Source organism: Microcaecilia unicolor, chromosome 2 (genome assembly GCF_901765095.1).
Source record: "Microcaecilia unicolor chromosome 2, aMicUni1.1, whole genome shotgun sequence".
NCBI classification, from domain to species: domain Eukaryota; kingdom Metazoa; phylum Chordata; class Amphibia; order Gymnophiona; family Siphonopidae; genus Microcaecilia; species Microcaecilia unicolor.
Window position 1 is genome coordinate 536,379,920 of NC_044032.1, and position 26,831 is coordinate 536,406,750.

General features: G+C 42.4%; 1 protein-coding gene across 1 annotated transcript in view; it reads left to right on the forward strand.

Annotated features, from left to right (window-relative positions):
* Positions 1–24,651, forward strand: part of TBC1D1 (TBC1 domain family member 1) — a 447,417-nt gene extending 422,766 nt beyond the window's left edge. Inside the window, 3 exon segments of the mRNA XM_030191287.1 lie at positions 2,226–2,395; positions 4,627–4,800; positions 22,582–24,651. Coding sequence (XP_030047147.1) covers positions 2,226–2,395; positions 4,627–4,800; positions 22,582–22,794 — 557 coding nt within the window. The 3' untranslated portion in view covers positions 22,795–24,651.
* Positions 24,652–26,831: the final 2,180 nt, after the last annotated feature.

A 26,831-nucleotide genomic window follows, 5' to 3' on the forward strand; every position in this document is an offset into this window, starting at 1 on the left:
GCTCTCGTGTTTTAAATCTCTGACCAGATTAAGTATCCCAGACCATTAGATCTCCAGACCGGGAGACCGTTTTCTAGCAGCTGCCAGTATTGTGCGAATGTCAGATTAGTGGAACAGGCTGTCTGTGAAGGAAAACAGCTAACTGTAGCACTCCTGCCAGATGGATCATGGAGCTGATTTTGTTGGCTTCAGCAACAGCTGCCCCTTACATTTTCTACCGGACATAGCCTGGGGGCTGTAGGTCATTTGTAAAAAGAGGAGGAAATGGGAGAGGTGGAAAGGAAGTCTTTGTTGAAAAGTAATTGGATGCTGTGTAGTCAGTGAGTAGCTGGTGTATGTTCTTTGAGGCCACCTGGAGAACCTATAACAACTGTAGACTGCTTGGTTTCCACTGAAATGTCAAAGGCGAATCTGGATGAATAAGTAGAGTTTTAAAATGTTTCCGTTTACATTTAAGTTACCTGTAAGCTTGTACACAAAGTAAAGAGAAAATAGCAAGTTTGAAAATCATTCAAGAATGATTTTCAGTAGGGAAAATAGGGACAATTACACTGCTTTCATCTGTAACTTACTGACGGTTAAATAACCATTCTGTACAGTAACTATAAATGTTCATAAAATTATTCCATCTCCACAGAGGAAAAATTTGGTAAAAAATATAATAAACTGAACAGGAGTTCTTATAATGATACCCTATTAGAATGAAGCATCTGCTTGAACAGCTCATGCAGGACATGCAACCTGAAATGCAGTATGAGAGAGAAAAGAAACCTATAGCTAAGAATACAGTGACACAAAAATGTCCATTTTATTTTCTGTAGTGTTCAAGTCTTCGTCACAAGGCTAAATCAGCTCATTACACAATTACTTGTTTCAGGTCACTAATGGGGCATTTTAGGCGCTCCAATGCAGCGCAATGAGTTCATTCTATAACAGCATCTAGGCGCCAGGATTCCTTTATAAAGTACTATCTTAACTCGGTATCAGCACCGCCTGCATGTATGTGACCACAATTAACAATAAGCATTGAATGAACATAGAGGGCTGTACCTTCTTGACTTATTTATATTTTATTAGGGCCGCACCGCAATTAAATTTTTAAATTGTGATGGATGACAGGGGCATAGCCTGCAGTCCACTGGGGGAACACAGGGGTGGACTGGGGAGTCACGCATTTCCTGTCCCCTCCCCCGCATTAGGTATCATACCTTTGCTGGTGGGGAAGCCAAAACCCCGTTAGTCCAAGAAATCCACTGCCAAAGCCCCCTTCCTCTTTGTTCTGCCTCAGGAGCAACAAAGCCGCCAATGCTGGCACTCCCCAAGCATGCTCAGTTCATGCATGAACTGAGCATGCTTGGGGAGTGCAAGAGTTGGTGGCTGGAGGCACGCCGCTGACTTTCTTGTTCCTGAGGCAGTACGAGGAGGAAAGGTGCAACTCAGGCAGCAGATTTCTTCAACCTGCAAGACTTCGGCTACTCCACCAGATATTGAACAGGTACTGCAACTTTGGAGGTGGTCTGAGCACCAAAGTGGGGGGGGCCCGGGTCCCCAAGCCCCCTCCCTGCTACCACTGATTAAAGGCCCAATATCTTCCACCCTCAGGTCCAACTCCCCTTCCCCTCTACCCCCTGGCCCATTGTCTCTCTTTCCTCTTCCCTCCGTCCCTCTTGAGTCCAACACCTCTCTTTTTCTTCCTTCTTCTCCCCCAGGTTCATTATATCTCTCTCTCTCCCCTCCCAGCTGCCCATGGTTCTTTCTCAATTTCCCCCCCTTCTCTTTCCCCCTCCCCCCCCCCCCCCCCCCCCCCAGTCCAGTGCAAGCATCTTTCCCTCCCCTCCTGGATATGCTCAGTGGCTTTCTCTCAAATCCTTTTTCCCTCCAGCCCAGTCCATGCATCTCTTACTGCCTATGGCGCTCTGTCAAGTTCCTTCTCCCCCCCCCCCCCCCCCCCACGTTTGCTGCAGCAACAGCCCAGAATGGTACCAGACAAGGCATATATGGATGTATCTGAATACTCACAATAGACTTCCTGAAAGCCAAACCATGCATGGCCTTCAGAGACTGGACATCAGTGATATTGTTATGTACATCATCTGTGTTGGGAATTCTTGAAGGTCAATTCTCTAGGTATCTGTGTGCATGTACTTTAATAAAGAGAAATGATTATGAATTGTTATGAATGTTACTTTATGCTTGGCTCTTTTTTTCTCTCTTTGTTTTTTCAGATATGATCTTTTTTCAAGGATCAGAGGTTATATTCAAGGTTGCTTTGAGTTTATTGGGAAGTCACAAACCCTTAATTCTACAACATGAGAATCTAGAGGCCATAGTTGATTTCATTAAAAACACTCTACCAAATTTGGGATTGGTACAGATGGAGAAAACCATTAATCAGGTAGGATGCAATCTGAACATTCTTGGTATCAAATGACATGAGATTCTGGGCTTCAGACTCGGCAGAGCCAGTTCTACAGTACCTCTCCTAGATTGTCACGAGTTTGATTTATGAAAAGGTAAAAGCTTTCTGTTTGTAATGCAGCAGTAACTACTTTTTTACGTAGCACTTCTCCCCCAGGTAAGTTGTACTGTTTTATGTTAGTGATCCTTTAGTGAGGGTTTTGTTCAGTTGTGTTCATACTGACTTCCAAAATATGATTAACCTCTCTTCTACCCTGAAGGATATGGTAGTGTCCGGGGGTATTGTCTCCTTGTTGGTATATATTTCTGGACCAAAATTTAAAATCTTTATTTTTGTGGGTTTGTGTATTTTATTTTCATTATTTTAAATTATATGATGATGTTAATATCGAAAATCAAGCTTAATATTTACATTCATACAACTATGCTTCCACTTGTAACATGCACCTAGAGTCTTATTTACTAAGGCACGTTAGCATTTTTAACACACCTACAATTAGTGTGTGCGCTAACCATGTGGGCACCTATAGGAGATATTGTAGGCGTACATGGTTAATGCGCATTAAAAGCGCTAACGTGCCTATAACACTGCTTAGTAAACAGGGTCCCGTGTTACAAGTGGAAGCAGAGTCATAAGAGTATAAAAGTTAAGTTTGATTTTCTATATTAACGTCACGTTTTTTTGACCCATGAAAGCTGGTTTCACTGGAGTTTTAGCAAATTGTTTCTCATGGGTTTTTTAATGCCTTTGAAGTTAATTTACCCTCATCAGTCCTATCACAAGTTTTCTAATCTAATCCGAGACTTGTAGACCGCACTAGTACCAGCGGAAGAGTCAAGGCAGTTAACATAAAAGAGAACTCTAAACACGAGCTACAAAAACGGTAAAAAGAAAACAATCAGAATTTATCAAATAAAAATTGTTTAAATTTTTTATGCAGTAGCATGTAACCAGCCTCAGATCGAATTGATGAAATGCATTCCAAATTGTAATAGCTCGAAAGGAAAACATTGCCACAAAATGATATTTCAATCAAAGACTGTTAAATGAGGGAACTTTTAATATGAAACTTTCTTGCAATTGAGAAAAAGACCAGAAAAACAAAGATGGAGAAAAAGGGTTCTGAGGCTTTTTTTTTCTTTTGAGTTTTTTGCACTTCGGTGACAGTTTGATATTTGAAGGTATTGCAGGCAATGATTTTTAGATAAGCATTTGAGTCCAGTATTTCTGCTGAATCCTGTGCAATTAAAAACTACCCAAAGATGATAAAAAATCTTTAGTTGAGGCAGGGGGGAAGTTAACAATGTAGCCTACTGTTAAGACATTATTTTATTGTTAATCCCAATTATTAGTAAATAGGCCTCATTGCATAAAATGAGATTGTGGTAAAATATGTCTTAACACTAGCCCACGTTGATAACTACAGCCCTCAATATTTTATCTGGAATCAGTGGAAAAATTCAATAATGTATCAGTTATGTAGTTAGCGTTAGCATATCTTGGTTTTAAAAAGTTTGGACACGTTTCTTGAGGAAAAGTCCATAGTCTGCTATTGAGACAGACATGGGGAAGCTACTGCTTGCCCTGGGATTGGTACATGGAATGTTGCTACTTTTTGGGTGTCTGCTAGGTACTTGTGACTTGGATTGGCGACTGTTGGAAAACAGGATACTGGGCTAGATGGACCATTGGTCCGACCCAGTATGTCTGTTCTTATGTTCAATAAAAGTTTGAATTGATGGCCCTATTCCTGAAAGCTCCTTGTGCTTTTTGTTTTCACTCTTGTTTCAGTGTTTCTTGGATTCCCTCTCTTATGCTTCCTATTCTTTTGTTCTTAACATTCATACTAGACTTTCACCAATATAGTTCTTTCAATTTTTTTTTCTCCTGGCTGTAGGCTTTTTCTATTTGTCAATACACTAGCTATGTTTCGTAATTGCTCATCTGTCTATTTATAGCATGGGTAATATTACATTATCACTCTTCATGCCTTGAAGCACCTCTGTTATTGCCAGTGGTGATGGTACATGGCCTTACTGAAAAGTAACATCTGCAGTTGTTCCACCTTTGGTCTCGTACATTAGTTTAACCTTGTTTGTTTTTTTGTTGGTTTTTTTTTTTCAGGATTTTGTGTGTGTTGGATGCTATAAAAAAAATAATTGCAGTGTTTTTCCATTTTGATTTGTTTTGGTTATCTTTTTTTTCAGGTGTTTGAGATGGATATCTCTAAACAACTGCAGGCTTATGAAGTGGAATATTACGTGCTTCAGGAAGAGCTGATAAATGCCTCTCCTCTCAGTGACAATCAGAGAATAGATAAATTGGAAAAGGCAAACAGTAGCTTGCGCAAACAAAACTTTGATCTTTTGGAGGAGCTGCAGGTAGGTGTTGTACTTCTAACTGCTGGGCAAATGATTAAAGAAGAATTGAGTTTAACCAGGAAAACCAGATTAAGATACAATCCTTGTTTTTAACTGGGTACAAGGACTTGTGGGTTATGCCCCATCTGCCAGCAGGTGGTGATAGAGGACACAGAATTTCAATGTGCCTTAAGAGCCAGTCTACAGTGAACCAACTCGGTATCCTCTGTCTCCAGTAGGTGGAAGAAATATTTCCCACATCTGGATTTTTGGATTTTCAGAGTTACTATTCCTGTCATTTTCAGAGCCACTTTCTCCTGTACCAGTGTCCCTGGTGGCAGTTGAATGTGGGGACCGGCTTGGGAATGCCTGGTGATGCCAGGTCTCTTCCCCTCCCTCCCCCTCTCCCCCCCAAGCTGCTCCTGTTGTTTTGGCTGTGTTTTGCTGTCAGCCGGTTTACATCAGCAGAGGAGCCTTCAATATCTGATTCAGCGGAGGTGTCCTCCTTGTGGTGAGTACTTACTGCAGAGATGGCACCCCCTTACGAGACAGTCGACACTGCTCGAAGTGTAAGGCACACAAATCACCGACGGGACAATGTCCTTCTTGCATGCATACACCACGTTGGCAGCAGGGTTCTGAGGGGGAAGCACTATGGGTGTCCTGAGCCCCAAGTCTTGAGAGGAGCAGGAACCATTAGTCATTTCTCACCCGGGTTAGCAGCACTCCTCAGCCAGCGTGGGGCCAGCATCTATTTTGTTTTCCAGTGCAAATGCTTCCTTGCCATGGCAGGTCTCCGGTGCAGAGTCAGGGCCTAACCCTACTGGGCCTGTTGCCAGTCTAACGCTGAGGGTGGTGTGTACATTGTACAGTGCCTTACTTTCATCCTAAGGTTGTCTCATCCTGCCATCAGAACCAAGCCGTTCCTCTGCCCTCCTTTAAAGAGGATTATGATTCAGAATATTCTAGCCTTCAGTACCATTCACACTTTTGTTAACAGCATAACAATTAAAAAAGACCAAATATAAACCTAAAAATAATCAATGAGGTAAACTTGTTAATGGCAAATTGAAACCTAATAACAGGACTAAGATGAAACAGTATCAAAAGTACACACATTTCACAGCACTTCAGAACAATCATATAGCAGAAATATGATCAATGTAGAATACAATATAAACAGTACCATAATAGTCAGTGTGGAAGAACATTCAAATAACATAATATGATGTCAGCATGATACCAATGAAACACCTAGTAAGCACCCATTAGAGCATTTGAATAACATAGATATGATACTTACTACATAGCCGAAGGGCCAAGTGTAGATATATAGATAGGGACAAAATGGGTAGTACAGAGTCAATTGGGATAAATAGATGATGGGTGTCTAAACTCAAGTCAAGTTCTTTGTACAGTTAAACAAGATACGAAGAACTGGTCTAAGTTACAGTGTGTGTAGCAAGCTGGTCCAGGTGCAGAGTGGTGTATAGTCAGTCACCATATGTATTAAAGGCTTGGGAGAAGAGCTAGGCTTTCACATGCTTCCTGAAGTAGAGGTAGTCTCAAAGTAGAAATAGCCCCTTGGAGTAGGTTCCAGGGTGTGGGGGCTACTCCCGAGAAGGCTCGCTGGCAGGTATCACATAGAACAATTTGTTTTGATGAGTCTATATTTAGTGATGTTCCTTGAGAGGACCTTAGAGATCTCAAAGGTGGGCCTTAGAAGCGTCATTGGGCTAACTTTATTCTTGAAGTACTCTGACCCCTTTTGTCTGAGGGCCTTTGAAAATCAAACAGTTTTAAATGTAGCCCTGTGAGGTACTGGTAACCAGTGTAGTTTTTGCAGGAAGGATGTGATGTGGTCATGCCGCTTGCACCCATCTATCAGTCGTGCTACAGCATTCTGAATTGGTGCAAGCCCTTTTTTGTTTGACCATGTGGTACGAGCCAGAAAGCCTTCTCATGAGTAGCTCCCACACACTGGAACTCGCTCCCAGAGGGGCTGTGCTTAACTCAAGACTACGTCTGCTTCAAGAAGCAGTTGAAAGCCTGGCAAGCCTTTAATATATGTAGTGATTATCCACTCATTCCACATCAGGACTAGCTTGCTGCACACCTTGTAACTAAAACCAGTTCCTAATACCTTATTCAACTCTAAGTATAATTTGCCTTCATTTTAGCCAGATATCTGTTTATCACAATGACTTTGTCCCAGTGACATAGCCAGACCTCGACTTGGAGGGGGTTCAGAGCCCAAAATGAGGGGGGGGCACATTTTGGCCCGCTGCCACTGCCTCCACATACCTTGACTGGCGGGGGTCCCCAGCCCCTGCCAGTTGAAGCATTTGTCCAACGCTGATCTCCGCCGCATTGCTTCTCCTGCTCTTCCCCTCACATTGTGATGAGGGCACACTCATTTTAATGAAATTGAGCTTGCGCGAAGTGTTGCACTTGCTCAGTTTCACTAAAACGAGCATGCACACAACGTGATGGAAGAGCAGGGCAGGCAATGCGGCAGAGACCAGCGCTGGACAAATGCTTCAGCTGGTGGGGGTTGGGGACCCCCGCCAGCCAAACCAGGGGCCCCAGAGTCAATTTTGGAAGCCCAGGCCCCCGTGCCCTCCCCCCATAGCTACGCCACTGCTTTATCCTACCTACCTCATCCTGTCTGTCTCGACTGTACTTCCCTCTTTGTATTTTGCTAACAGCACAAGCGTTATATATATATTTTTTGTTACATTTGTACCCTGCGCTTTCCTACTCATGGCAGGCTCAATGCGGCTTACATGGGGCAATGGAGGGTTAAGTGACTTGCCCAGAGTCACAAGGAGCTGCCTATGCCTGAAGTGGGAATCGAACTCAGTTCCTCAGTTCCCCAGGACCAAAGTCCACCACCCTAACCACTAGGCTAATGTTTTAATGCATATCTATTAAGGTGTTTCATTTGTATTGTGCTGACATTGTGAGTAGCCTGTTATGTGAATGTTGTTCCATGCTCCCTGTTATGGTATCATTTGTGTTCTGATGACATTTATATTTCTGTTGTATGATTGTTCTACAGTGCTGTGTTAATTGTGTATACTTCTGATACTGTATCATGCTGTTCCTATTACTAGAATTCAGTTTGCTATCTCCAAGTTTACCTTATTCAGAGTGTTTGTACTTATATAGCCATTTTACTGTTATACTGTTAAAATTGTAAGTTTTATGTTGAGCTGTATCTGCTGTATACCACTGTGAATTTCTTCATAAAAGTGGTTAATAAATCCCAGTAAATAAATAACCAGAAAGTAAGCAATAGAGTTAGAGGTGCAAGATAGGAGGTACGAGAGAGGTTGGACAAGGACTGAATGGTAGAAAGGACTGGTGAAGGACTAACAGGAGAACAGAACATTTGGGAAGGGGTGATAATGGAAAATTGAAATAACTTAAGTCGGCAAGAGATGAAGAAATGAAGGAAATTGAGACACAGGAAGGACAATATGGGTAAGAAACAGAAGTGGCTTGAGGGGGCAGGTGGGGAGCAAAGGAGCCAGATGGAGAGAGGAATAATCAAGGAAGAGAAAGGTAAAGGATTGGAATAGAGAAAACAGGAGGATGAGAGGTTTGGGAAAGAAGGGGTGAAACCTGGCTATGAGCAGAAGCAGAGCAGTGAAAAATTAGATTAAGGGGAAACATCAGTAGTAGAGAGAGAGATGTAAGAGAGGAACGAACATAAAATGGAAAAGAAGGCAGGGTTAGGATAGCTGTTGTAGTTGGTGATTCGATTATTAGGCATGTAGATAGCTGGGTGGCTGGTGGACATGAGGATCACCTGGTTACTTGCCTGCCTGGTGCAAAGGTGACTGACCTCACTCATCACATAGATAGGATTTTAGATAGTGCTGGGGAGGAGCCGGCTGTCTTGCTATATGTGAGTACCAATGATATAGGACAATGTGGAAGACAGGTTCTGGAAGCCAAATTTAGGCTCTTAGATAGAAAGCTCAAATCCAGAACTTCCAGGGTAGCATTTTCAGAAGTGCTCCCCATTCCACATGCAGGGCCCAAGAGACAGGCAAAGCTCCGGAGTCACAATATGTGGATGAGGTGATGGTGCAGCAAGGAAGAGGGTTTTAGATTTGTTAGGAACTGGGCAATATTCTGGGGAAGGGGGAAGCTATTCTGGAATGATTGACTCCACCTTAACAAGGGTGGGACCATACTGCTGGCATCGGCATTTAAAAGTCGTTCAAAAGTGCATGGTTTGGTACAAGGTATCTTTCAAAGATATCACCAATAGTGAGGTTGCAATAGAGACAATAGTAGACCAACAGGCTTATTTTCGAAAGAGAAGGCACCCATCTTTCGACACAAATCACAAGCCGATTTTGGGCGTCCTCAACTGCTTTCCGTCCCGGGGAAGTGTCGGAAGCGTAGCGAAGGCGGGACTGGGGCGTGCTTAACACATGGGCGTCCTCGGCCGATAATGGAAAAAAGAAGGGTGTCCCTGACGAACACTTGGCCGACTTTACTTGGTCCTTTTTTTTTTTTTTTTTACGACAACCAGATGACCTCCCCTTACTTCCCCAGTGGTCACAAACCCCCTCCCACCCTCAAAAAAAATGTTTAAAAATGTTTTTTTCCAGCCTCAAATGTAATACCCAGCTCCATGACAGCAGTATGCGGGTCCCTGGAGCAGTTTTAGTGGATACTGCTATGCACTTCAGGCAGGCGGACCCAGACCTATCCCCCCCCCCCCCCACCTGTTAAACTTGTGGTGGTAAATGTGAGCCCTCCAAAACACACCACAAACCCACTGTACCCACATCTAGGTGCCCCCCTTCATCCCTAAGGGCTGTGGTAGTGGTGTACAGTTGTGGGGAGTGGGTTTTGGGGGGCTCTGCAGTGCCCCCTAGGGTGCCCGGTTGGTGTCCTGGCATGTCAGGGGGACCAGTGCACTATGAATGCTGGCTCCTCCCATGACCAAAGGGCTTGCATTTGGTCGTTTCTGAGATGGGCGTCCTCGGTTTCCATTATCGTCGAAATCAGGTACGACCATCTCTAAGGTCGACCTAAATTTTGTGATTTGGGCATCCCTGACCGTATTATCAAAACAAAAGATGGACGCCCATCTTGTTTCGATAATACGGGTATCCCCGCCCCTTCGCCAGGACGTCCAACTGAAGGAATTTTCTCAATTTTGGGGGTGCTCAAGCACCCACAGCACCCACAAAGTCGGCTCCTATGCATACAGGACAATTCCTGATCTCCACTGCAGTAGCTAGAAACAGCAAATGCAAAACTTGGGACAATCATTAAAAATAGATTTCGATAAATTAAACTACGATCTTCTCTCTATCGAGCAGATAGAAGTTTTAGTAGACGTCGTGGGTCACAATTTTGTTCTAGGACTGTGCAATTTGGTTTGCTATTCGCTAAAACACGAGTTCTATCAAATATTACAGAAAAAATTGTACAGGAATTAGAGAGAATTAAAGCCTTTTTAATTACTCACCCATCAGTTTCAAGTTATAACAAACTTACAAAATCTAACATCAGTAACTCTGGTAATTATAAGTAATTAGACTAATTAGATAAGAGAGAAAGGAGGAAGAAAGTTTGTAAGTTCCTTTGTCTGCAACGTGGTTTTATAGGCTGTTGTGAGCATCCACCTCTCCTCTACCCTGGACCAATCATAGGTGCTGCATATGGGCTGCAGACTTGTAATTGGGACTTTCATATGTGCTGAAAGCTTGCAATTGGTCCTTGCCATTCCTCTTCTCAGTAACTTATTTTCATAACAGGATATACCAGGTATCTGAGTTGCCTTAGCAACATGAGACCCCATCAGAGCATGTGACCAGCTAGAAATTCTTTCATGTGGCTGATAGGAAAAAGAGAGATTGGGGATGGGAAATAGTGCAGTATACCTGAAATAAAACTTTATAGGGCACTGCTGAGCAAGATGTAAATAGGAACAGTAAATATAGTTTGAAATGTCTATACGCAAATGCCAGAAGCCTAAGAAATGAGATGGGAGAGTTAGACTATATTGCACTAAATGAAAAAAAATAGATATAATAGACATATCTGAGACCTGGTGGAAGGAGGATAACCAGCCATACCAGGATACAAATTACATTGCAGTGATAGGGTGGTTCTAATTGATGGGGGGGGGTAGCATTATATGTTAAGGAGAACCTTGAATCAAATAGACTAAAAGTTCTGCAGGACACAAAACACATCTTGGAATCCCTATGGATTGAAATTCTATGTGTAAAGGGGAAAAGGATAGTGATAAGAGTGTACTACCGTCCACCTGACCAGGATGAACAGACAGATGTAGAAATGTTATCAGAAATTAGGGAGGCTAACAAACTGGGGAACAAATAGTAATGGGTGATTTCAATTACCCTGATATTGACTGGGTAAATGTAACATCAGAGCCAGGGAGGTAAAATTCCTTAATGAAATCAAGGATTGCTTTACAGAGCAGTTGGTTCAATAGCCAACAAGAGGAGGAACAATTCTGGACCTAGTCCCTAGTGGAGCACATGATCTGGTGCTTTGGCCACTTGATAACAGTGACCATAACATGATCAGATTTAATATAAACTCTGGAGAAAGTACACACAGGAAATGAAATATGGTAGCATTTAACTTTCAAAAGGGAGACTATGATAAAATTAGAAGAACGGTGAAAAAAAACTTATAGGAGCAGCTGCAAAGGTCAAAAATTTACATCAGGTGTGGATGCTGTTCAAAAAAACTATCCTGGAAGCCCAGGCCAGATACATCCATGTATTAAAAAAGGAGGAAGGAATGCCAAACGACAGCCGGCATGGTTAAAAGATGAGGTGAAGGAAACTATTGGAGCTTAAAGAAAATCCTTCAGAAAATGGAAGAAGGATATGACTGAAAATAATATGGAACAGCATAAGAAATGGCATGTCAAATGCAAAGCGCTGATAAGGAAGGCAAAGAGAGAGTTTGAAAATAAGATTGCATTGGATGCAAAAACACATAGTAAGACCTTTTTTAGGTATGTTAGAAGCAAGAAGCCGGCAAAAGAATCAGACCGCTAAATGACCAAAGGTTAAAAGGAGCACTCAGGGAAGACAAGGCCATAGCAGAGAGGTTAAATGAATTCTTTGCCTCAGTCTTCACCAAGGAAGATGTGGGAGACATACCGGTGCCAGAAATGGTATTCAATGCTGATGAGTCAGAGAAACTGAATCAAATATCTATAAAGCTGGAAGATGTAATGGGGCAATTTGACAAATTGAAGAGTAGCAAATCGCCTGGACTGGATGGTATACATCCCAGAGTAGTGATAGAATTGAAAAATGAACTTACAGATCTATTGCCAGTAATATGCAATTTATCTTAAAAATCAAGCATGGTACCAGAAGATTGGAGGGTAGCCAGTGTAACACCAGCTTTTAAGAAGGGTTCCAGAGGTGATCCAGAAAATTATAAACTGGTGAGCCTGACATTGGTGCTGGGCAAAATGTTAGAGACTATTATAAACAAAATCACAGAGCATATTCAAAAGCATGGATTAATGAGATAAAGCCATCATGGATATAAGGAAGGAAAATCTCACCTCACCAATCTACCACATTTCTTTGAAGGGTGAACAAACATTTGGATAAAGGTGAGTCGGTCGATATTGTGTATCTGGATTTTCAAGAGACATTTGACAAAGTAGCTCTTGAAAGACTCCAGAGGAAATTGGAAAGTCATGGGATAGAAGGTAGTGTTCTATTGTGGATTAAAAACTGATTAAAAAATAGAAAACAGAGAGTAGGGTTAAATGGTCAGTATTTTCAATGGAGAAGGGTAGACAGTGGGGTTCTGCAGGGGTCTGTACTGGGCTGCTTCTTTTTAACATATTTATAAATGATATAGAAATGGGACTAACTAGTGAGGTAATTAAATTTGCTGATGACACAAAGTTATTCAAACTTGTTAAATTTCAAGAGGATTGTGAAAAATTACAAGAGGACCTTACGAGACTGGACATCCAAATGGCAGATAACATTTAATTTGAGCAAGTGCAAAGTGATGCATGTAGGAAAGAGGAGCCCAAACTATAGCTGCATGATGAAAGGTTCCACATTAGGAGTCACCAACCAGGAAAAGGCTCTAGGTGTCATCGTTGATGATACATTGAAACCCTCTGCTCAGTGTGTGGCGACGGCTAAGAAAGCAAATAGAATGTTAGGTATTATTAGTAAAGGACTGGAAAACAAAAATGAGGATGTTATAATGCCTTTGTATCGCTCCATGGTGCGACCGTGCCTTGAATACTGTTTGCAATTCTTTCACTGTATCTAGGGCTCTTTAGCTTGGAGAAAAGACAGCTGAGGGGAAATATAATGGAGGTGTATAAAATAATGGAGTGGAACGGGTAGACAAGTATCACTTTTTTTTTACTCTGTCCAAAAATATTAAGTAGTAAATTTAAAACAAATCGGAGAAAATATTTTTTCACTCAACTTGTAATTAAACTCTGGAATTCGTTGCCAGAGAATGTGGTAAAAGCAGTTAGCTTAGCGAGTTTTAAAATAGGTTTGGATAACTTCCTAAAAGAAAAGTCCATAGTCCATTATTAAAATGGACTTGGGGAGGAGAGATCACGTGATGAGTTGAAGGAAGCAGACGTGGTATAGCTCTCCTCTGAGGCCTCGCCCTCTCACCCGCACCCGGCAACGAGGGCCACGGTTCCAAATCACCACCCCAAGAGGAGGAGAGTGAAAGGGACTTTATGGACCAGTTTGTCACTCGATCAGAGTCCAGCATGCCTCCAAAAAGCGGGAAGAAAGAGGAGAAGACTAGACCGCTCGATACCAAGATGGCCGCGAACCCGGCATCAGAAAAAATCCCTGCGGAGTTTACCGACGCGCAGTTACAGCAACTGACTGTGGTTGTCAAGTAGGCAATGGAACCGCAACTTCACCAACTCCAGCAACTCTCGGGTCAACTCACCTCCTTTGAATCGCTATTAGCGGAAACTACAAAGCGAACGGGTGAGCTGGAACAGCGAATGTCGGCGGTGGAGGACGAGGAGGCCGGAATGTCGTCGCAGTTGACGGAACTTGCAGAGTTGGTGCAGAAACACACCCAACTCGTAGATGAATTGGAAAATCGATCGAGACGGGATAATTTGCGGATTAATCGGGTTCCCGGAATCCACTCCGGAATACCACTTACCAGAAGTGTTAGAGAAGTGGCTAAAGTCGGAATTCGCCTTGTCGGATAGTGTTGAGCCACTGTGCCTTGAACGAGCCCATCGAGTGGGACGCAAGACAGGCCCAAATCAGAGACCAAGAGTAATTATGATAAAAGTACACAATTACATCCATAAAGTGGAAATTCTACGTGGGATGCGGCAGAAGAGAGAGACTTTAGTTTTTGAAGGTACTCCTGTTAAAATATTTCAGGACTTTTCTGCTGCTCTACAAGAACGACGCTGAGCATTTGGGCCTATATGTAAATCTTTAGCTCTCACTAAACAAAGATTCGCCTTGATATATCCTGCGATCCTAAAAGTATATCACCAGGAGAAATGGCAGACCTACAGAGCACCGCAGGAGGTCCCAGCAGATTTACTTAGATCCCCTCCTCCTTTAGGATTAAACTTGGACAACCAGAGAGATCTGGGTGATAGAGTTCTAATTGTTGGAGTTGTGAGTATCTTAGTGGAACGGGCTAATGTAATGAAGGTTAAACAACTTGCTGTCCTGGGGTGCCGGGTGGTGGGGGAGAGGGGAGGCCACCATCATTGATTTCCATAAGAGTTACAGTTTGGTTAATAGATAGTAACAGGTTGAATAAGGGATTGGGTCAGGGAGGGGGGGAGGGGGGTTGGGTTAGGAGGGATGTTAGGTTGAGATACATGATTTATGCACATTTTACGGGACTTACTGGACTCACATGGGACATACATATAATAATGGGTGTTATACACATGAGGTGGCGAACTAGGTCACAGGGTTCCTTGGGCGAGACTGGGCGCTCGAGGAATGACATTAATCCTTTAGAATCAGCGATGGATAAGTTGCACAAATGTAAAAGTTAATTCCATACGCTTCACCACGTGGAACGTGGGAGGCATTTCAACCCCGATTAAAAGAGCGAAAATACTAGCAGCACTGAATAGGCATAAAACAGATGTGGGTTGCCTACAGGAAACTAGACTCTCGGCGGCAGAGCACGCAAAGTTAAAGCGCCAGTGGGTGGGAGAGGTATGCTCATCCGCATCTGGTGAACGTAAGGGTGGGGTGGCTATATTAATACGGAAAGGCCTCGCGGCCAAGTCTGAGGTAATAGAAGTGGACCAGGACGGGCGCTATATTTTGATTCGGGTATGGGTACAAGATAGGGAATTTATGATATTGGGCTTATATGGCCCAAATACCTATGATCCAAAATTTTTTGCTCAGTTGATCCGAGTGTGTAAGCCCTACCTCTCGAAGCAGCTCATGGTGATGGGCGACTTTAATCTGGTGTCCCATCCACAATATGATTGTTCCAACCCTCGTTCGGCACATAGAGGAGGTCCGAGATCACATGCTCTTTCTCATTTCATGCAAACACTTAATTTGGTGGATACATGGCGTGGTCTCCATCCAATAGAACGAGACTATACCCATGAATCTCGTGCCCATGGGACTTTCTCCCTGACTTGATTACATATTAGTTTCTCACACCACCTTTCCATGGGTGTTGAATGTGGAAATTGGTCCGGAGGAGATCTCGGACCACTCCATTGTGTGGATGGATGTGGAATCTCCAGGGTTCTATCAGCAGGCGAGGAGGTGGATGTTCCCAATTCACCTGTACCAAGATAAAGATTTTAGATCATATTTAGCTCAGAAATGGGAAGATTATACCAACAATAATGATCAACATAAGGATCAACCGGGCCTATTTTGGGCAACTGCTAAAGCAGTGTTGTGAGGCGATATTATAGCCTATGCCTCAGCTTATAATAAGAAAATTGCCTCAGCAATATTAAAGCTAGAAAAAGACCTAAATAGAGCTAAAAAGCAGCATCTTAAACACTCTACTACATCCACAAAGGAACAACTCCACACAGTCCAGGTGGCCCTTAATTCTTTATTACATCAGAGAGCCCGACGTTCCATGGCATATCAAAAATACAAATTTCAACGATATGGGGATCGGTCGGGGGCCTTTTTAACGAGATTGGTTCAATCCGGGGGACCGCGGAAACCAATTGTTACCCCTAGAGACCATAGGGGGAAACTCCATAACAAGAGTGAGGAGATAGCTGGAATCCTTAAGAACTTCTTTAGCTCCTTATATGAGTCGTCTCAGACCGCGGGCAGCAAAGAGACCATTCAATTTTTGGATCAGGTAGGCCTACCACACTTGACAGAAGAGGAGCAGGGTGACCTAGAGCGTCCCTTAAACCTTAAAGAAATACAAGATGTAATTAAATCTTTACCTGTTGGATCAGCACCTGGGCCAGATGGATAATCGGGGGAGTTCTATAAGCTGTTGCCCCCCTCCTTCTACCCCAGGATGCATGATTTTTATGAGCAGATTATTGGAGAGGGTAAATTTCCATCATACTTTAATAAGGCATTTATTACGTTAATTCATAAACCAGGCCACCCGGAGGATCAGGCTAATTCTTATAGACCTATCTCCTTAATTAATGTTGATCTCAAGATCCTAGCCAAAATCATAGCGAATCAACTATCAAACATTCTGCCCAGATTGGTTGGGGAGGAGCAGGTGGGCTTCGTCAAAACCAGACAAGCGGCTAGTAATGTTCGACGATTATTACTGGCCATGGCATCAAGCCAACACCACCAATTTCCAACCTGTATGTATTCCCTCGACGCTGAAAAAGCATTTGATAAGATCGAATGGGAATACATATTTACTGTGTTGACACATATGGGGTTTGGTGGGTGGACTTTTGGGGCCATAAGAGCCCTGTATTCAGATCCGGAAGCAGCAGTGCTAATTAATGGAGTACAGTCCCAATCTTTTCACATAAAAAAAGGTACTAGACAGGGATGCCCCCTCTCACCCATCACTTTTTATACTGGCTATGGAACCCCTGTTGAGGGCCATTAAATACTCGGGGGAGATCCCAGGGGTTCGAGTAGGGGGAGAAATAATTAAGGCATTGTCCTTTGCAGATGATCATTACCACACAGCCGCAGACTACTCTGGGAAAGTTGCTGGATATGATTCAAGAATTTGGGAGAATGTCAGGCTTTATCTTAAATGTGCATAAATCTATAGGCCTTAGGGTTTTCCCTACAACTGAGGGTGCACAGGAATTGGACACTCCTCTATCTTGGGCGGAGAATAGAATTAAATACCTTGGCACGTATATAACTCAGGATATGACAAGATTATACCATGAGAATGTAACTCCTTTGATGGAGATGACTTGTCACAGGTTGAAGTTGTGGACAGATTATCCCCTGTCTCTATGAGGAAGAATAGCGCTGTACAATATCCTGCTGGTGCCGAAGTGGATTTACATCTTCCAGACGCTGCCACTCTTCCTCAGGCCTGAAGACGAGAAGAAACTGAATAAACACCTACAATGTTTCTTGTGGAGAAAAAAGCGGGCTCAACTCTCCATTAAGTCCCTGTGTGCCCCGGTGGAGCATGGAGGGCTGGGACTACTGAGCATTCGTTACCTTACTATAGCCAGTAGCATGAGGCATATTTCAGACTGGTTTCGATCAACTTCAGTATTCTCTGCCACTAAAATAGAGACGATTCTCACTCGGGACACTCATTTTAGTTGCCTGCTTCATGTGGGAGGGGGCCCATTACCACCCATATTGACTGATTCGCATATCCTCCCCACGGCAAAAGCAACATGGAGGTGGATCTGCCGTCACCATCAGTTTTCAGCAAGAACTACTCCATTTATGGCAATTTGTGGTAATCCTAACTTCCCTCCAGGAAACATTTATCCTGCTTTCGCCAGATGGCAGAGGAACGGGCTAATCTACTTAGTCCATGTACTAACAGAGGAGGGTCAGATGCGGCCGTTTGAGGACTTACAAAACCAATTCAGGCTATTACCTTAGGATCGTTTCCATTATTACTAACTGAGACACTATGTCCATAGCATCCCATGGACAACACTAACAGAAGATGTACAGGAGGAGCTGTCCTCCGCCTTTTCTTTGCAATCACAAACAAAGGTGCCAATGCGGATGCACCACAGACATATTAGAGACTCAGTACAGGAGCCCAACTATACAGCACTGGCAGCGTCTTGGAGTGAGGAGCTGGCAGTGTCAGTGTCAAGGCCAATTCTTCAAGACTTTGTTCGTAGTATTCAGAGTTCCTCAAAATTGGTGTCGTATCAAGAGATGGATTTATAAGTTTGTAATGAGGATACATATGTCACCTCGAAGGGCATTCCATGCAGGAGTGTCCCCGGACGGTGCGTGCCCTAAGTGTCTAGCCCAGGGCGCTACTCTGGGCCATATGTTTTGGTCCTCGTCCCAAGATAACAGCCTTCTGGACTAATTTATTAAAGTACACCTCGACATTGTGGCACACTTCATGGAAACGCACTCCCCTTCTATTGTTTGGAAAACCATTACTGACTACCCCCATACCAGCAGGATACAAAGGATTTGTACGCAGAGCAACAACAACAGCTAAAGCAGTCATATTGAAAGAATGGATCTCCTCCAAAAGCCCTACAATCCAACAATGGTGCAGTAAAATGATTGACTATATGAAGTTTGAGTGGAGAGTGGCTAGGTCTGATTTAAAGTTTTCAGAACCTGCCTTCTTTTGTGTTTGGACACCTTTTTGGCAAACGCTCACACCAGCCGGGAAAGGACACCTTATGAACATGTGAACCCCTGTGAGAGACTTAGTGTATATGTTTGCTACCATGTATCTTACTATTAAGGGAAGGAGAGAGGGAGGGGGGAGTTAGGGAGGGAGAAAATGTGAGCAAAATTCTTTGCATTTGGCAGAGCTGGTAGATATGTGAGAGTTTAAAGTATTCCCAACGTAAGTTACACTAGTTGTTGCAATAAGTTCAAATTTTGTATACTACTTTGTTTCTATATTTTACTTTGCTGTAATTGACTATATGACTCACAATAAACAGAAATTGAAATAAATAAAATGGACTTGGGGAAAATCCACTGCTTATTTCTAGGATAAGCAGCATAAAATGTATTGTGCTGTTTTGGGATCTTGCCAGGTACTTGTGAACTGAATTGGCCACTGTTGGAAACAGGATGCTGGGCTTGATGGACCTTCAGTCTGTCCCAGTATGGCAACACTTATGTTCTTAACTGCTATTCTCTAATTGTGGTAAAATGGCTTTAACTCATTATTAAAAGGAGGGGGGCATTTCCAGGGAAGGGGCCATAGGTATGTCATAGTCAAGGCCAACAGCTACATGGGCAGCTTTCAGAATACTGTTAAGTTACACCTGTAAATGCCACATTCAGCCACTTCCATTTACCCCGTCCATAGACCTGGCATAAAAGTTTAGTTGTTTCCATACCAGCTCATGATAGTATTCTGTAAGAACACTTAAACATGCATAGCATAGGCTTGCAGCCTACATGAATTTGGCACCTAAATTTGGCTACCTATTGTAAAATGACCTCCTTAGTGTCTTGACTCCAAATATAATCACATACCCTTATGTTCTGTTTGTATCAAGAGCCCATGAAAACATATTACAACTTGTGAAATTATTTTCTGGACACTCAAACAAAAATTCCATAGAGAGCTTACTTACGAATATGGTGTTTTTGGCAGGTTTGCTTGTGTCAAGGGATATTGTTTGAATTGTTGAACCATGATGTTGCTGTTATACCTGGGAAACAGAACAAGATCATAAATTACAAAAAACCAAAAAGCCAAATGAAACATGCACAACAGCTGTATGAACCACATACTCCCCCATGACATTAGCAATAGCACCAATTAGAACAGTGTGTGAAAAATTCAAAACTTGGTAATAAAGAAGCATCAGGGATCTTATTTTTCCGCTAAACGTCGTGTTCTTTTCCAGTCAACTTCATTCTTTAAGCCTTTTGGATGAACCGGCCATAAAATTGTTCATGTTATGTTAAATGATTTCAATTTCCTCCCCTCCAAGGTAAATAGACTTGTTTTGCCATGATAATCTAGTCAGAAAAATAACCTGATCTAAGACAGTGTAACACCATAGGGTATTTCAACTTTTCTCATCAAAATACATCTCCCGATGTTCAAGGAGATATGTGGGGAAGACTCACCAACCTTTGAAGACACAGCAGACTGAGGGATATTTAACCAAAGTAGATCACACCTTTGAGTGGTATATTTCAGCGTTAGGGATGTACAATTGGGCATTGCAGAAGTCTCCTTTATATGATAGTGAGCAAACACTACAATGTCCACAATGATGATGGCTCAAAATCTCTTGCATTTGAGGAGTGTGAAACATAAAGGCTTAATGAACCAGAGATCTGATAAAGCGTTCGCTCTCTTAATATGCAAAAATAGGTCAGGATTTAAAAGAAGAATGAACTGAAAGAACAGAGCAATGTGTAGATAATTTGCTTTCTCTTCAAATAAAGGGCATTCTACCAGGCAGTAAAATGAGCAGACCAGACAGGCCTTTATGGCCTTTATTTGATGTTATAGTAAAGTCTGGATTATCGGACGCATTGTTGGATAAGTGAAAAGTTGAGTAACACACAAAACAATGGTGACCCCTCCAACAATGTATAAACAAAGGCTGTAAAAGCAGTGTCCTCGGTTACAACGGTGCTGTTTTACTGTAAAAGCAGAGTCCTGGGTCTGAAACCGATTGTCTCAGGTGCAAAACTTTCTGTGTGCTACGCCAGAAAATGGAAAGAGACACGATGACAAAACCAGAGGAGTCTGTCAGATATGCCGGATGGTTGGATTAGCGAAGGTCAGAATTGAGACTTTGCTGTATATTCTGTGTTAAGAACATAAGAATAACCATACTGGCTCAGACTAATGGTCCATCTAGCCCAGTATCCTGCTTCCAACAGTGGCCAATCCAGGTCACAAGTACCTGGCAGAAACCCAGTTAGTAGTAACATTCCATGCTACCAATCCCAGGACAAGCAGTGGCTTCCCCATCTCTGTCTCAATACCAGACTATGGACTTTCCCTCCAGGAACTTATCCAAACCCTTTTTTAAAAAATCCAGATATGCTAACCACTGTTACCACATGCTCCGGCAACGAGTTCCAGAGCTTAACTATTCTTTGAGTGAAAAAAATATTTCCTCCTATTTGTTTTAAAAGTACTTCCATGTAATTTCATTGAGTGTCCCCTGGTCTTAGTACTTCTTGAAAGAGTGAAAAATCAATTCACTTTTACCCATTCTACACCACTCAGGATTTTATAGACCTCAATCATATCCCCCCTCAGCCTTCTATTTTCCAAGCTGAAAAGGTCTAACCCCTTTAGGCTTTCCTCATATGTGAGGAGTTCCATCCCCTGTATCATTTTGGTTGCTCTTCTTTGAACCTTTTCTAATTCCACTATAATCTTTTTTAAGATACGGCAACCAGAATTGAATTCAATACTCAAGGTGAGAAATCTTTGCACTTGATTTGGAGAAGTTAAAAGGCTGAGGTAATTTTATTGGTACCTGGTCAAAACAGCCCCCCCCCCCCAAAAAAAAAAACCCCAGACAAAATAGCCCCCAGCAAATCAGACCCTGGCAAAAGGTTCTGCTCCTGCTGCTGCAAATGTGTGTCTGTCTGAGTGCCGCTCCTGCTTTGAACCAAGTTATGTCTCTCCTTTGCCACCCCAGTTCCTCCTGTCTGCCCTGCATGGTCCAGTATCTCTCACACCCTCCCCAAACCCCCAGCGATCCTACAACATTCCTGTGGGCCGCCAGTTGCATCGTCAACGAAAACAAGCTGCTTCAACTGCTCCTGGAAGCGTTCCCTCTGTTATGTCCCACCTAATCTGATACAACTTCCTATGCCCGTGTAGGCAGGCACAACAGAGAACTCTTCCAGGCCCAGCCAAAGCAGCTTGTTGACACTGCCGGTGGCCCACAAGAACTTTGGAGGATTGCCAGGAGAGGGGGGAAGGGCAGTACGTCCATATGGCAAGGATCCATAGTCTAGGTGGGTTTTAGGCAGGACTAAGGAGGGCACTAAAATATGGATGTCCAACTCTGATCTCAGAAGGGGAAGAGACATCCATATCGGAAAAGATGGACGTCTGTATTTAGACCTGGTTAACACAAATGCAGTGGTTTCCAAATCTGGTCCTAGAGGCACCCCAGCCAGTCAGGTTTTCAGGATATCTACAATGAATATTCATGAGGCATTTGCATTCATTGCCTCCACTGCAAGCAAATCTCTCTCATGAATATTCATTGTGGATATCCTTAAAACCTGACTGGCTGGGGTGTCTCCAGGACCAGGTTTGGGAAACACTGATTTATTTTACAGCTGACTGCTTGAACATTTTAAATGAAATGATTTAGCAATGGGGATATTCACAGAGAATTGTTGGGCCTCTCTTTCTGGATTTTTGGACACTTTCATACATTTTTGTTAAAAGGTTCTAGCACATTAAAAACATTAACACACACAGATCAACTTTTTGCTTGTTAATTCATATGTCAGCGTATGTTAAATTGATTTTGTGCGCACTACATTTTTAAGGAGTGTTAACAAACTTAATGCGCAAGTGGGGTAAAGTGGAAAACTAATATATGTACAGTCCATGTAAGAACTTTTTGGGTACTTAATCTGTATTGATTCCCTTTTTTGTTGTTTTTAAACGTAGGTAGCTCATGGAAAGATCCAAAGTCTAGAGTGTACCATGGAGCGTTTCATGAGCAATGAGAGCAAGCTGAAGCAATCCATCCTGACTCTGGAAATTGAGAGATCAGCATTGCTGCAAACAGTGGAAGAACTACGCGGTCAAATAGAAAGCTTAGGTGGAAAGCCACCTGCAACAGAAAAAGAACTGGAGGTCAGCCGAAAACTTTCACTGTGAGAATGACGGGACAAGTTCCGACATTAGAGTGAAGAATTCAGCATCCTGTTCCACAGCGAGGATTTGCATTTTCTTCATGTGTCTGTGCTTTACCTTCACATCTAAAGCAGAAATTGAACCACAAGTTGAGAAAAGGGACATGCTTATAATGGAGAAAACCCTTGTTTGTAATCCGTGAAGAATGCTCTTGAATTATGAAATGCAGATTGTGGACAGAATACACTTAGAAATGGTGCTGTTGTGTTAAACCTTTGTTTATATGTTTCCAGACTCCGTTTAAGATGAAACTGTATCAAATAGTATGCACTTTATAGCGTTTAAAAAAATTAACAAGGGGGTGGAGGCTGCTGAACACTCCTGCCTTACTTGGAGGCAATAAAGCATTCACATTCACAAATAGCTTTATTTTCTGGTTCACTGAGTTTGTGACCACATGAGTTCCCTGCACTTTGGCTATGCACTTCTGCATTGCTTACTTTGAATGGTAGAGTGCCTGAATGACTTTTCTTTTCTGGACACTGGAAATTTCAGTTTTGGTATATGTATCTCCACATGTTTTTGTAAACAATATTTTTATGACTGACAACATAGTACATTGTGGAGCATTTTAACGTTTGTCTTTTCTAATATTTGCTTGAAATCTCACACATGCCTGACTGTAGATGGCCCCATTTTACCACTCGTATATAACTGAGGAGGCTGCAACATTATCTGCCTTCTACTGGATTTTATATTTATTTCTTATCTGCTTCAAGTGTAAACCTGTCCACTGTCCTCAACTTAACACTGCCTTGGGTCAGGCTGTAAAGATAAGACTATGGTCATGTTCACTGAATGCCTCTTTAAAATTACAATATCTTTTTCAGATTCAGTTGTGTGCTAAAGGTGGTGGTTTATTTTCTTTTTTAAATTTAAACAGTGTAATTTTTAAGTAGAATTGCAACACCTAAATAATTTTATGTTGCAAAAGTGGTTTTGAGGCATTATTTATTTCCATGGAAGCCACTTGTCTCCTGCAAATTTTAGGACAAGTCTACCTATCCTTTAGCATAGCACTGCTAACATTGGATTCTGGTCAATGGATTGGTTCATTTGTTTATAAGATCTTTTTTAGGGGTAGTACAGAGGAGAGATGGTAGAAAAGCTCTTGGGAAATGGCTAGTTCATTCACTTTTTTTTTTTTTTTTACCTCTGATATGTTCTTGTATGAGTCACTGAGGATCTACAAACTAGGGGGGTGGATGAAACTGTTGTAGCCATTTTATAGCCTTTGTTTGAGAGGTGAATTATATGCTAGAGAAAAATTAGTCTCTCAATCTAGTATGTAAGCCACTTCAATATGGTAGCCAGTTCTTTGTTTCCAGAATTTGTGCCATACTGAACACTGCTGCACAAATCCTTAAACCCTAGCCTTCAGCATCTGCTCAACAGTTACTTGACTTCTAGATCAGGTTTTTATTCTTAATTATTTCAGTACATCCACATGACAAGTGCATTCAGATATCAGTTTAACTGAGAAATGTATGTCTGAAACATGGGATATTGGCCTTTGCGGGCTTTCAGTCATTCATTTTTCAAAAACTGCCTTTAAAAAGAAAAAACATGGATTTCTGGATGGCTTCACGGCTAAAATGAATAAATGAACATTACTTTGAACCCTTTTTTATTCTCATTAAGTCTTGATACGTGGCATTTTGATCAGAAGTGAAAATATTTGCCTTTCTACATGTTGTTTAATTTGCAGACAAATGTTTTCACTCAGTCTTTCACCCACTATGCCTGCTGTTGCTGTAATATTATATGTAGATATTATTTTGCAAACTTAAATACCTTGAAGTTTTAATTAAAAGGAAAAGAGCAGCAATAATAGATTAGCTTGTGAGAGCATTTATATTTTTTCTCATGTTGTCTTTGGAAGAATTAAATTTTGTCAGTCTCAAGCTGTCTGTCACACGATGTAACAGAGATAGCAAGACTACAAGAGTCATGTTCCTCTGACCCTGGCACCGTTACCTTCAGAGCACACTGTTTCCTGCAGAACAGGATGACTTTAATGATTCCAGGAATGTGACTTTGTGAATCACTGTACAGAGCTGCTCCAGGACTAAATATTCATAGAGAGATTTGCATGCACTGCCCCCACTGCATGCAGATCTATCTCATGAATATTCATTGTGGATATCCTGAAAATGACTGGCTGGGGTGTCTCCAGGATTAAGTTTGGGAACCACCGGGGTAGCACCTAAGATGTGCCATCTGCATTAGTAAGAGCCTCAGTAAGCAGATGGCCCAGTCTTGTTCCTTGGGTTTGTTTACATTACTGCTGTGGTGCATATTGTCATAGAAGCCTAGGAAAAAAAAGACCACGGTTTCCTTTGCAGTCTGTCCATTCACACCAGCCACTAAGCTCTGTGATAGTTTCCCAAGTCCAGTCCTGGAGTACCCCTTGCTAGTCAGGTTTCAGGATATCCACAGTGAATATGCATGGACTTGATTTGCATACACTGCCTCTATTATATGCAAATCTTCCATGTATATTCATTGTGAATATCCTGAAAACCTGACTGGCAAGGGGTACTCTGGATCGGACTTGGGAACACTGCTGTATGGTCTCTTCCTTTCCTTCAGAGGTCCTTTGGTTTTGGACCATGCTTCCTCAAATTCAGGGTAAATCCTTATCTCTACCACCTTTACTAGGAGGCCACTCAATGCATCTAAAACGGCTCTGAGCCTGGATGGGATGTGGCTCCTCCACTTTGGAGTCAGGTCTGACAAGTTAGAAGTGGCACACAAACCAGTTTGAGAGCTAGAGGCAATGTCAAATTCCCACTGCTTTAAGTTCAGGTTCATTTTATTTGATATACTCAAGGGCTTTTTTTGAGGGGGTACTTGGGGGTACTGAGTACCGGCACCTTTTCCATTGTCTGCAAAAATTGACCCATGGTCCTCAAGTTATAATGAAAGAGCTCAGGCTCTACACACTGATTCTGCCTTGTCATAGATTCTGTGACTGGTTGCAGGGAGTCTGGATATTGTGGGGTGGGTCCCTCAGTGATCACCCAACCCCTGAAGAGTGACCTGGCATTTGAGTACTGGCACCTTTGTTACTAGAAAAAACACACTGGATATACTGCCTGTCAGTACATTTGTCTAAGTCAGGGGTTCTCAACCCAGTCTTCGGGACACACGTGAAGGGGCATTTTCGAAAGGTCGTCCAAGTATGAATTAGGACGCCCTCGCAAAGTTGGCCAAAATCAGGTAGGTATAATTGAAAAAATAGTATGGACGTCCTTAGACATTTCATTATCGCAGTGCAAAACGCCCAAATCAGGGACGCCCAAAGTATAATAAAAAGGACGCCCATCTTCCAGAACCACAAAAGGACATCCCTAAAACATTCACTGTACTTGCCAATTTGTCATATCAACATCCTTCGCCGGTTCTATGAGAAAGACGTTCTTATTACTACACTTTGGACTTCTTTGATGTACCTGGTTGTTCGCAAGTACAGAGCATGTAGTTGCGGACATCCAGGTACAGGAAATATAAGGAACATTCATAAGTGTAAAGTACAGTAACAAGGACGTGTTTCTCACAGAACTACCAAAGGACGTCCATCTTACTAGGCCCACCGAAGGACGGGCCTAGTAAGATGGACGTCCTACATTTGTAAATGTATTCAATAATGCAAATGTTGTGTACAATATCAGTTTCCATGTGGCTAATAGGCAACTAGTAAGTCATAACACCTCTGTCCCAGATCAAGGCCTGAAGTTGCAGCTACCCTCCCATGAGTGTGGCTGCAACTTCCAACTAACCTCCTCTGAGATGCCTCACTTCTGTATCCTCCTTTCTGGGGTGGATACTGTTACATGCTATTCTTGCCTGATGTCCTGCTCTTAGTGGATGTCATAGCATGATTTGAAAGTAATGTAAAGAAATAGTGCTTCCACCCCCTCCTCCTCCCCCCTCCAGAAAGAAATGGTCATCCTACCATAGTCACAACTCAAAATGCTAACATGCTGCTGAGGAATGAG